The sequence below is a fragment of the Taeniopygia guttata genome, chromosome 10 (genome assembly GCF_048771995.1).
Source record: "Taeniopygia guttata chromosome 10, bTaeGut7.mat, whole genome shotgun sequence".
NCBI lineage: Eukaryota > Metazoa > Chordata > Aves > Passeriformes > Estrildidae > Taeniopygia > Taeniopygia guttata.
Window position 1 is genome coordinate 8,749,796 of NC_133035.1, and position 12,148 is coordinate 8,761,943.

General features: G+C 45.8%; 1 protein-coding gene across 3 annotated transcripts in view; it reads left to right on the forward strand.

The window, feature by feature from the left end:
- Window positions 1-3,055: 3,055 nt before the first annotated feature.
- The window catches only part of ATOSA (atos homolog A), a 47,984-nt gene continuing 38,891 nt past the window's right edge, over window positions 3,056-12,148 (forward strand). Inside the window, exon 1 of one of the 3 annotated variants that reach the window (XM_072933994.1) lies at window positions 3,056-3,073. Coding sequence is in view for 1 of the 3 variants with exons in the window: in XM_012578205.5 (XP_012433659.4) it covers window positions 4,960-4,975 (16 nt within the window). In the remaining 2 variants the exon portion in view is untranslated. Of the gene's footprint in view, window positions 3,074-3,660; window positions 3,804-4,496; window positions 4,976-12,148 lie in introns of those variants that run through there. The other 2 variants (XM_072933997.1, XM_012578205.5) reach the window with 2 other exon arrangements.

Sequence of the window (12,148 nt, forward strand, 5' to 3'; positions counted from 1 at the left end):
GAATAAAGCAAGGTGAGGAGCTCTGGAAGCACTGCCTAATGACACTCATGGATCTTGGCATGACATAATGAGCTAGGTTACCTGAAAGCTGTAAGGATGGGAAATGCACTTTGGCTGTTTCTAATGTATTTTTAAATCTTATTGGGTTGATGCTATTCAAAAACTTAAATCAAGCTGTTAAATCGAGATAATTTGGGCTCAAATATTTACTCCTATGTGCTGGAGGCTGAAGCCAACAGCGTAGCACAAAGGTAGGCAGACATAGAGGACAATTGTCTCAGGCTGTCCTTGCTATTTGACTTATAGGTATCTTGAGAAAGAATAATAACAAACTCTTTTCAACTAGATTCCCTTATCTGTATAAGATAAGGGTTTATAATTCAGTTTCAGTAACAGCTTGTAGGAATCTATTAGTTGTGAATTCATAAATTCCAATAAGTACATAACTAATTTCTTTGCAAAGTGGTTACTACTGGTGACAATTAAATGATAGTTGATTCTTTATAGGGTTTTTTTAGCACATTTCAAATTTGTTCCATTGCATTCTGTACCTTCCAGTCTATTCCTGATTGTCTTCATCCTTTTGCAATAATATTCTCCCAGCTGCAGTAGCATTATACCACATAGGTGGCAGCCATGTCAAAAGAAGCTGTGCCACATCATTTAACAGGCAGTAATTGTGTCCAGGAATCACAGGAATCTTGATCTGCTGCATCAGGCATCACTTCTTTGACAGCTAAAGCTGAAAAGACACTTGGGATGGAACCTAAAATACACTCTGATTCAGGCTGCAGAGACTGTGCCAACAGTCTACAGTGCTGAAGAGAACACAGACATACATTTATCTTGGTTTTTTGGTTTCTTTTTAAACTTAATTTCTGTATGAACAAGATTTATGAGACATCACTGTGTCATGTTGCCCCAAGTGAGAACATTTTAAAATCCAATGGCCCATTTGAGACAAATTTCACACGTGGTTACTGTTCACAAGAGAAATAAAGGTCTGGCACATCAGGAAAAGGAGATAGGATGGTCCTGTTAAGGTTTCCACCAGGAAAGGAGCTGCCACCAAAACTCATGCACTGTTTGTGTCAGAGCCACTTTGTCCACAGAGAGCTACAGCCTAAACTCTCACCTGTTTAGACAGTGAGGTTAAGCTACCATGAGACAGAAATGGGTAAGAAACCTGGTTTTGTCCCTGCTTGTGCTCCCAGAAGTAGGTGTTGGTCTAGACTTGGCAGTGGGAGGCCAGTTAAAGTTCTGTTTGTGTTTCTAAGCTAATCCTGCTTTTGTGTGATGTGTAATGCAACCACATGCTTTTCGGATATTTAAATTGATGTTCAGCTTCTGAGGTCAGAGATTCATTTCAGTACTGTCATTTCTCTCATTAGATTTCCAAGTGTGTGTAAGCAAATTCCCGTGGTGGAAGCCCCTTATCCCATATTTTCTCTGTGTATTCATGCAGTATTTATAATTTTTTTTTTGTGACTGGGAGGAAAATTATGAATTCAAGGACATTTTTAGCTGTTTTACCTAAACTAAGTCCACAAATTTCTTTGGGATCTTTATAATTATTTTGCTTTTATTATTATACATGGAATATTGTATAATTAGATCTCTCTAATAATTTTAATTTTGTGTTCTGCTTTTTTTCAGATAAATTATGTGTCTATATGGTCAAAAAGGAAAAGCCCTTCTTCATCTGAAGTGAAGCAGGACATGAAGGATGTATCTCAGACATACCCAAGGCTCTCAGGGTCCAGGAATGCACTGACTCAGGAGTGGAAGCTGAACCTGAAGTCTCCTACATGGTCACACAGAGTAGGACTGCACACCAGATGTGCCTTTCTCTCATCATATGCCTAGAACTTTTTTAATGATAAGTGGTTTTCAGGGTGGCACTTAACTGTGGCTTGAACTCCATTGGCTTGAACTCCTAAGAACTAAAAAGTAATGGGAAGCTAGCTGGCTCACTAATTAAAATGGAAAAAGTATTTTAAGATAGCATTTTCCTGGAAGTGGGGTCCATTTGTGTCTGATGAGCTGTTTTATAGAAAGTGCCAAAGTGAGATTAAAACTTTAAAAACTATTAAAAAATAGTATATGAAGCTTAATGGCTAAATAGCTATGATTGTAATTAAATAGTAGAAAGGCAGATTTGGTTTTGGCCGTAAAACCAATATTAGAACAAGGTACAAACTAATTTGCAGTGTCCTACAGCAACAATTAGTGTCCTAAAGGATGTGACTTTTCATTAGGATGACTAGGAGGATCTGACAGGTGGCTGAATCATTCCCTCTGTAGTCACGCTGAACTTCATCTACATGCACCCACAGTATTTATTGCTCAGTCGAATTCTTCCTTTTATAATTCTGGATTGCCACACGTGCAATTACACGGCATCCGGCAGAGAGCTCCGAGATCTGTAATTACCAAACACAGCTACAGCAGTCACACAGCAACAGGAGCGACACTCATGTACTCACGAGTGTAAAATCAAAGCACTGCACCTCCCACTTGCCCATGACTGAGTTGAGAGGTGTTTACTGCACAGTTTATTCTGTGAAGCACCCTCCCAGTGTAATGATACACAACTGATAAATGAGAGCAGGAAATAGGTGCAGGTCATGCAAGCCAAACAGTGCAGAACTGAGTTATTCTGGAACTTTACACTCTGCAATACCTCCAGTGGATGCTTAGCTAGCTGTGAGAAAAGAGTGGCTATGCAGAGCCCAGATGTACATACATCTGCAAGGATGCTGGCACACTAGAAAGAACTAGGAATTGGCTAGGCCATGCACAGGAGTCAGAAGACTTGCGTATGTATAAGTCACTTTGTTGTAGGGAGTGGGTGCCTCCCATAGGGCTCAGGCTATAAGATGGGATGTTTGTAACCAATCTCAGTGGAAGGAATTACCAGAGTAATGACTGGAGATGTGGCAGTGTCTTTGTACATCCCACCTATGGGACCATCTAAAAGCAGGAGAAAGGCTCATCTGTCCTTCTGACCGAGTCCGGATCCGAGTAACAGAGCTGTCCATGGGGTCTGCCCTGGCTGCGGCACAGTCTCCAGGTAAGCTGTACATTGACATTCCAGCTCTTTTGCAGCAGTTTCCCCTTTCAAGCAGTTCTTTCTGCTCTCTAGAGGCCACTTTAGCCGGCCTAGATCTGTGTCCCTGGTGAAAGAGGGATCCCCATCACCAGGGCAGTTTGTTTCCCGTTTTCCGTGGTGCATTTAGCGGCGCGTCTGCAGCGATGTGGGGGCTCGGGGCACGGGCGGGGAAGGGGTCCGCACGCGGCAGTCCCGGTCCTGACCTGCTTTACTCGGCAGGCCTGACGTGAGGGATGGCGCCGGCCCGTCCCTTTCGGTGGAACCTGACTTTCTGCTGGGTTGAGGCGGTTGTGTAACCGCAGCCCAGCTGACTCCATTGTTCTGCGCTCACCGTAGTTATCAGCGCGGAGTGCGCGCCCAGCGCGGCGCCGCGGGGCAGGGCGGGCGCGGGCAGCGCTGCCCCGGGGCAGGGCCGCGGCCAGCGCCGCTCCCCGCCCCGCAGCGCGGCTGGGCGGGCGGGCCCGGCCTCCCGCTGGGGGCACTTCGCGCCTGGAGCCGCCGCTCCGCCGCCGCCCGGACACACGTGCATTTAAGCCCCGGCGGCCGTGGGCTCGGGCTGCTCTGAGCACTCGCAGGGCCAGCGTGGGAGGACACGTGTGCGGGGGGCAGAGGGAAGGAAGGCCGGGCAGCGGCTGATGGCACTGCGGGAAAGGCGCGGGTGAGGGGCCGCGCCAGCCCCCGTCGGAGCCGGGTGAGTGAGCGAGGGGCCGCTCCCCTCCCCGGGCCGGGAGCCCGACTGCCAAAGCGCTGGGCGGGGGTGAGAGGCGACGGGACGATGCAAGATTTGTGCAAACCCATCAACGCAGCGGCGCCGTCTGCGGTGCAGGGTACGGGTGTCCGCGGGCAGCGGGGCCGCGCTCCCGGGCGGGACCGTGCCGTGCCGGGCCGCGCTCTGTTGCTGTGACAACCGAGCAGCTGGACGGCGGGCGGGGCATTGGCCGCCGCGCGGCACGTGGGGCGCTGTGGGCCGGGCGGGCCCGCCCGGGGGCGGGATGAGCGCGGCGCGGGCGCAGCGGGGCCCGCGGTCCCGGCGGGCGGTGGTCGCGTTCCCCCGCCCGAGGGCGGCCGAGCGTGGCGGGGACCCCCCCCCCCGGCCGAGCTGCGCTGCCCGGCTCGCTCAGTCCTGCTCTGCCCTGCCCGCCGGCGGGCTGTGATGTGTGTGCCCCGCACGGCGGGAGGCGGGGAGTGCATGGCGGAGAGGAGGGGAGTTAGTCAGCGGCGAGGAGGAGGAGGCAGGGCCGGAGGCAGAGCCATGGAGAGCAGCGCCGGGCGGGCGGGGCGGCCTGTGTGACCGGGGCGCACCGCGGGGGCACGGCCCGACAGCCCGGGCGGCAGCGGCGGGCCGGGGATGCAGGTGCGGCGCAGCCCCCCGCCGCCAGCCGCCGGCCCGTGACGGGGCGGGGGCCGCGGCCCCGACGGGGCGGGCGGGGGGCCGCTCGCTGCCTTCCTCGGGCAGGCGGGCGGGCGGGCAGGAGGGAGGGGACTCCGGCAGGGGCTGCCGTCGCCCGGGGCCGCGGTGACTCAGAGCCGGCGCGGCCGGGGGTGAGCCGAGGTCTGTCGTTGTGGGATTTTTTTCCCCGGCAGGTTATAAATAGCCCCGCGCGGCGCCGTGTCACGGAAGGACACCCTGGCCGGGCGCGGGCAGAGCCCGCCGGCGCGCAGCCTCCCCCGGCCGGCCGCCGCCAGCCCGCCCGCCCGCGGGCCCAGCTGCCGTAGCGGCGGGGCCGCCTCCCGCCGGCTGTGCCCGCTGCCGGGGCGCGACTGACACCGCTGGCCGGGCAGCGACCGCCCGGGGACAGCGGCACGGCACCTCGGCCCTGTCACACCTCGCTGAGGCAGCAGGGAAGATGAAGCCGGAACGAGGTAAACGGCTTATCAGTACATTTCTTTTTGTTTGTTTTGTCTGTAGGATTAGAGGTAGCCCGGCGGTTGGTTTCGGTGTTATCGCTCTATTTCCTTATCCCCTCCCCTGTCGTTTTTGGGGGGTGGGAAGGAATCCAGGTACTCGGGCTCAATTCGGGAAATGCCAGTGGGAGTGGGATGCGGAAGGTGGCCCGCGAAGGGGGGCTGCAGCCCCATGTCCTGCCTGCCCTTCGGCTTTCCATTGTCTTGGCTGGATGGAAGCAGACAAACGCCGTAGCGAAGTGCTTTTGCTGTGGGAATGCTGCAGTTCGTGTGTCAGACACGGCCGGCTCGCTAGCACAGTCCTGCAGTGCTGAGGCGAGAGTCGGTCAAAGGCAAATCGGGCATCGACAGACAAAGCCAGCAGATGTACAGAAATGTCCAAATATAGCTGAAAAACACACTGAAAATAACCATAACTTACATCTGTGTTGTTTTATAAACTGACAGTGCTTTTTCTTTCCAGTTATAACTGAGATATTTCATAACAGGCATGGCGAAATATAAATTTTTCACGATTATTTGGTTGTATCTTATCGGATTACTGACATCTGGTTTTACAGAAAAATCAAGACAGCAGTCTACGTATATGTTTATAACACTTGAGCTCTTTTGCCGTATAGCAACAGCTGCTGATGCCCCTAGAGTTGGAAATATGTCATGACTTCTATTTTGATCCACAGGAGCAGTGATTATTGATTCGTCTTAAACCAAGATATTTTTTGAAGAAAATCTTATGAGTGCTCATCGTAGTATTCAGAATGTTAATTAAAAACAATAATCCATGTTTCCTAAAGTTTTGCTGATTCTATTGATTATCTGGTTCCTTTTAGTTTAAAAGCATGTTCTAATTCTGTCATAATCACTTTGGTGTTTTGAAAAACACTTTTATATAGCTCACATATTCGTGTATTAAATGCTAACACTTACATGACATACACATCCTAATTAGGTTTCTTAATGACATGTTTGCTAATAGTGACACTGCATACATGACCACTCTTAGGTGGATTTCTTGTTTGTGTGTGCTGCAAGGATTAAATGGTGTGATGATAGCACAGATAGTACAGAAGCAATCATAAATTAATGGGGTTTAAGTACCCTGGTTTTGAAATGGGCCTTTCTCATTGCTTTCCTCGTTTCTTAATTGCTTAAACCTTTACACCATCTACTGCAGCTGGTTGTTTTTAGGATCTGGATTTTGATACCAGACACTGAAGTTTGAAAACTGTTTACTGTCAGGGTGAAATTATATTTCAAAATAGCCAGGTAAAACCCAGGTCAATATTTGCAGCTTTAATATGTTCTGATCTAGCAGTTCAACATCTACATGACCTTTGTGTATTCCTTTCTTTAATTTTTAGGCAGAAGGAGTTAAAACACTGCAAACATTTTCAGTTGCTGTAGGATAAGTGATCAGATGCCTTTTTTTAACCAATCTGGTATAGAGGGAAGCAAATTTGTACAGAAAGCAAGTTATGAGTTTGCTGGGGTATTTTTTGTGGGTTTTTTCTCTTTTTTTTTTCCCATAAGCTGGGAAGTGATAAATTGAAATTCAAATACACTGTAAAGTGTTTACCACAAACTGGGAAAAAAACCTTCAGAAGTTATGTCTTGAAATTCTTTTAAGATAATTACCAAAAGTCTTGAAATAAATCATGGATCTTACCAAAGGTGGGAGGGTATCTCCAGCCATTTTAGTGGATCCCTCCAGCTTAACTGTATGCTAATACAGTAGAGCAATACCATGCACAAAGGGGGTTGTGAAAGTGCCTAAATGCCATGTGCAGCCCACAGAGACTCTTAGGAGGCACGAATCGTGCAAATGTTTACATGTGCTGCTTTCTGCATAGCAGCTGTACCACAGGACACAAGCAGTCAAGTGTGCAGTCACCTGCTTCCAATCGTCGCAGATTAATAGCAAAGGGCAGAGGAGAAGCAGACCACTCAGCTTGCCACAGGTTTCTCTACTCTACAGAGCCTCAAAATCCTGAGAAGACTCTAAGTTCACACCATGAGTAAAGCATAAAGAAGCAGACTTTAAACAGGCTTGCAATGTGTTGGTTTTTTTCTTTGTTGTTCTTACAAATAATTATATCAGAATCAATTTGGAGCAGAGGGGTGCAGTTCTTGTTAGACTTTAACTCAGCACTGCCCTGAAGATTGTAATGCCCAGGCACGTTGGGAGAGGTGTGGTTTAGCCTTTGCTGAACTACCAGTAAGGTTCTTGTTATCCCCAGCAAAGCTGGATGATGCAGGAGAAGAAAGAAGAGTTCTAAATGTGCAGCTGTTTTTATCGGTGGGAAGGGTTACAGAATGTTTAAATTTAAGGAGGTGAGAGGGATGGACAGAAATGAAGAAAACATGGGTGTTTGGCCCTAAGGTACTTACCTCCCTCTGTAGAAGGGAAAGTTGGAAAATTTGCAGGTATAGATATGTAATGTGTGAGAGCAGTATGGAGGGGATGGACTATGGAGCTCTGCATAGCAAACCTTCAGAGCAGTTTTGTGGGTGAGGGAGAGCAGGAAGAGAGCTTTGAAAGTGCAGGTAAAAACGTGGACTTATTCCTTTGCCACGCAAAAGCACAGGGCATTCCCAGGATGTATCTCATGAGCGTCACTCAGGACATGGCCATCAGGTGGGGTGTGAGTGTAGGAGGACGGTGGCTGCTCTGAGCACATTCCCAGAACTGTCTGTACTGGGTCTAGGGAACACAGTAACTCAAGTACTGATGGCTGCTGCTCAGCTTCACCTTCCCTGTGCTGCCATTCTTAAAGTGAACTGTTGAAGCATCTTAAAATACAGTGGTCATGGTTCCTCAGCTGAGGCTCCACTGGTGCCAGGGAGAAGAATGATTTATCTTCCTTTCTTACATACAATGTTTTTGGAGTGATGTTTGAGTTTGGGGTTAGTTTTGGTTGTTTTTTGGGTTTTTTTCTTTCTGCAGTAACAACATATCAGGTTACCTGGCTTTGATCCATGATATCATCTCGATTTGGTTTCTGCAGTACAGCTGCCTAGTCAGCTGCTTCGTGCTGCATGTTTGGACTGCTGTTTCCTTTCTCAAGTACAGAGCTTTGCTCTTGCTTCTATTGAACTTCGTTCTAATGACTTCTGGTCGCTTCGGCAGTTTATTGAGTTTGGAAGACAGAATAAGGCTTCGTAGCAGAGTGCTTGCAAAGTTTTCCAGCTCAGCTTTGCTCATAAACTGTATAAACACACTGTTTCACCATCAGCATTAATGAAAACATTGCATAATGTCAGGGTGATAGCTTGCTGCCAAACTCAGAAGGCTTGTTATGTACTCTTAGAGTACACTTGGTGCACAACTGGAAAACATCTTGTGGTTTAGATGAATCTACAGTATAGTCATACTTTACTGTGGAAATGTTACAAGACATCAAAAGTTTTGCTATAGTCTAAATAGCTGGGAATTATTGCTCCTTCCTCCTCCCTCCCCTCATTGCATGAATGATCAGTTAAAGAAGGAGGACAGGCTTGTTTGTCTCTAAATGAATGCTGGTTGGGTTTTATCACCTTATTCTAGTATTTTCTTACTTTCTTATTGCCTTGCTTTGTTTATTCCTCTATGTGTGTTCTCTGTGTAGAGACTATTTTGTTTTCACTTACAAATTAAACAAAAAGCAATCCTTTCTTACTTTCTGAAGCATTAATTCCCTCCTTGAGATTATCCTAATTTACAGAAATGACTTTCTGTCTACATGAGAGGAACAAGCAGACTGAAGATTGCTTTTTGTCTTCTCCTTCCTTCTTTGCAAGTCAAACTTGGATGTGTGCCTCAGGGTCTGTTTGTAGTAACTGGGTTAAGGAACTTCTGCCACATTACTTGGTGGGTTGGTGTGGAAAGAGGTAACTCTTGGTTCAGCAAAAGTCTGTTTACTGCCTCCTGTGGGAAACACAGCTGAGGTATTTTGGGATGTATCTGTGGGGAAAGCTGCAGGAGAGATTAATGAACAGTTGATGGAATTTAGATTCTTAGGAGGAAGGATGAGCAGGCATGGGACTTGGGGGAAGTGAGCTGAACCAGTGTGTTCAGTTGTGGAGTTGGTTGATAATTTAGGAGATGTGGGTAAGGCCCTTGTTTTTATAAGCATAAAATATGCCCTATATTAACTGGGGAAGATGTTATGGAAAACTTTTTAGCAAACATGATGTGCTACAGAGTGTGCAGATTAGGAAGTGAAAATATATATTGAAAAAGGATGAGTGTTGTTTTAGTGTCCTATATTGAACCATGATCCAGACACTTTAATTTTGTAGTATCTTCTCGGTGAAATGTCACAAAGCACCTAAACTTTTCCAGGGCAGAATGATGTAGCCAGTCAACAAAGCAATAAACTGGAAATGAGGTGCTTCCTGCTCGGCGGAGCTGTCGCTCCCGAGGCGCTGGGGCAGTGCTGGGGCAGTGCTGGGTTGGGTTGGGTGCTGCCGGGCTGCGGTGACGCTGTGCCTGCCCAGGAACCCCCGGGCTGTGCGTGTGCTGCTGCTCCTGCTGCAGAGAGAAATCTATTACAGATTATACATAGATATTATATATATGAGTTCATATGTGTGAACAGGAACAGAAGTCTTTTCTTTTTAATTGAGGGTGGAGTCTGGATATTTTCAATACAGTTCTGTCCTTGCTCCTGAAAAATGGCAATATAAACTCTCTTTTCATTAAATTTATGCCTCAAACATTTATCTTGGAAGAATTCTTAGCTTTTAAATGCTTAACTTTCTAAAAATGTTAGGCACCGAAAAATTTAAAATGTATTTATTTGTAGAATGGAAAAGCTCAGGTTTTAATTTGAAATGCCAGCTTAGTTTTCTTACCTGTTCTGCAATTTGTACCTAGCTGTTGACAGCAGGGCAAGTCTTCCTGTTGTAAAAATATTTCTTGGGTTGGAAGGGTGCTTTTATCATTGTTCAGCAGTGAGAGTTTTTCATGGCATACCTGTTTCTCAGAGAGAACCATCCCGGAAACAACTTTGCCATTTTGTTTTTTTTTAGTTTGCTTGGTGTTGTCCATATTAGCTGCCTTTAGCTGTTGGTAAAAGAGATGCTGCTGGAGTGGCATTTAGGTGGATATTTTGGGGCTTGTGGATATGCCAAGCCCATAGGCTTAGAATATATAAACTGACCCTTCTGACCATATTCTTTACTTGCTGCAGTGAGAAATTTTGGCATGTCAGATCAGATCCCTTGGGTGAAACATATTAGGTTTGACTTTGTTGTTAAGGGCAGTGTTGACATTATTATTGGATCTGAGGTCTGCCAGCTTCTAAATGTTTTTAAAAATAAGTTAACATTTATAAATACAGATCCTCATGAGAGACAAGAGTTTGCTGCCAAATGAAATTCTACTTATTAAAATTAGAAGCCTTCTGTGAAAACAGAGTAACTGATGAGAACAAACCAGCTATATGACATTTGTTAAGAGAACTTGCTCTGTCTGCTTCACTGTTTATAGAATGTTTCTTTGGTATTTTGACAGACTTCTACTAATAGCAGCTGTTTAGTGGTAGGGAAATGGCCATAACCTTTTATCTTTTCAGCAATGAGTTTAAGGTAACAGTCCAGCTATTCTTCTAGTCCATAAGGTCTTGCAGTTTAAATATAGCGGTAATTATTGTCTCCGTTCCAATGTAATACTTGATAAACAATATTTTTTAGATTTCTGAAAGTGTCTCACATCATTGTCTTTCAAGGAGGTGGTAAATTGTTCAGTCTTTGCAGGTCATTTAAATTTAATGTTTAGACAGAAGCCAGCTTTTAAGTTAAAATTGTTTTAGAAGTGCATGTACAGTTGCATGGTTACCTTTGTACTACCCAGTACTAGAACTCCATGTATAAGTATGAAATTAAGGATGAATGCAAATACAGAAGAGTGCCTCATGGACCTGGGTAGGTAGCTGGACTTTGGAAGACTGCTTTCATTACCTATTCCTTTTTCTGCTGGTCTCGTGCAGGGTGGCATGACTATAGCTACAAGCACATGGCTGAAGTTATTCACACATGTGAGTTATTCTTATTCTGCAATCAGAACTGTACTGAGATTGGAAGAGATTTTTTTTTTTTACAAAGGCTACTTGTAAACACTATAATTGAGTTGTAAGTAATGAAAATTCTCCATCTTAACAATTCAGAGTTAATGTGATCAAGTCAAAACCATCTCACTTGTACTAATACATTTCCTTCTATGTTAAATGGGCCCGACTAGTTCTTTGGCTAGTGATTTTTCATGCTAGCTTTGGGACCAAAGCTCATGCAAGTTGCTGTCTGGGATGGTGTTAGAACATCACATTGACTCAAAATGCAAAGATGTAATACGATAATGTGAGGATGTTCTTGGGGATAATTTCAAGGGGGAGCTGTGTGTGAGGCAGCTGAACACACAGGGAGGGAAGCACTCTGCATACATGAAATACTAATGACATTTCATGTCTGTGCTGATTGTAACAGTCCTTATAATGAATAAAGGCAAACAAAATAGTCTCACTGAGAAATCTTATGAACAACTTTGTTTCTTCAGGAGCAGTAAGGGGAGCTCTTCCCCCTCACCATACACATTTATTTTGGTTTGGCCACTTTTCTTTACATGGGCAGGCATGCAGTCTCTGTGCAGGTATGTAGTACCAGTAACCATGGGCAGCTAAGTTTCCCTCTTAGCAATGATCAATGCATTTCCCAAACCCGTTGGCTTTTTCTAAGGAAAAAAACAAGTTGTATTTTCTTCAGAGGCAAAAAAAATGGATAATATATCTGAAATAAGGACTTTCTGGTTGCACATGAGCAATGTCATCTGTTTTACATTATACAAGTTAGTGATCTTTTTTCCACCAAGATCCCTGGGAACCATGTTGTTAAGTAAGTCCATTTTGGATAGTGAACTACTTTAGGGAGTCTGTGAGCAGGTGACTGCTTGTGCTAATTTAACCTCTTAATGGTGGTTGCTGTGAATGCAGGGATTCCTTTTGCCCACTAATGAGCCTTCAGGATTTCTAGGACATATTTCACACTTCTGTGCTGTAACAAATCAAGCTTCTTTCTCAGGATGCTGTGCAAGTATCAGCTTGTTTTGTATAATGGGGACAGGAAGGGCAAAAAGAGACACAGAACCACAGTAGAATT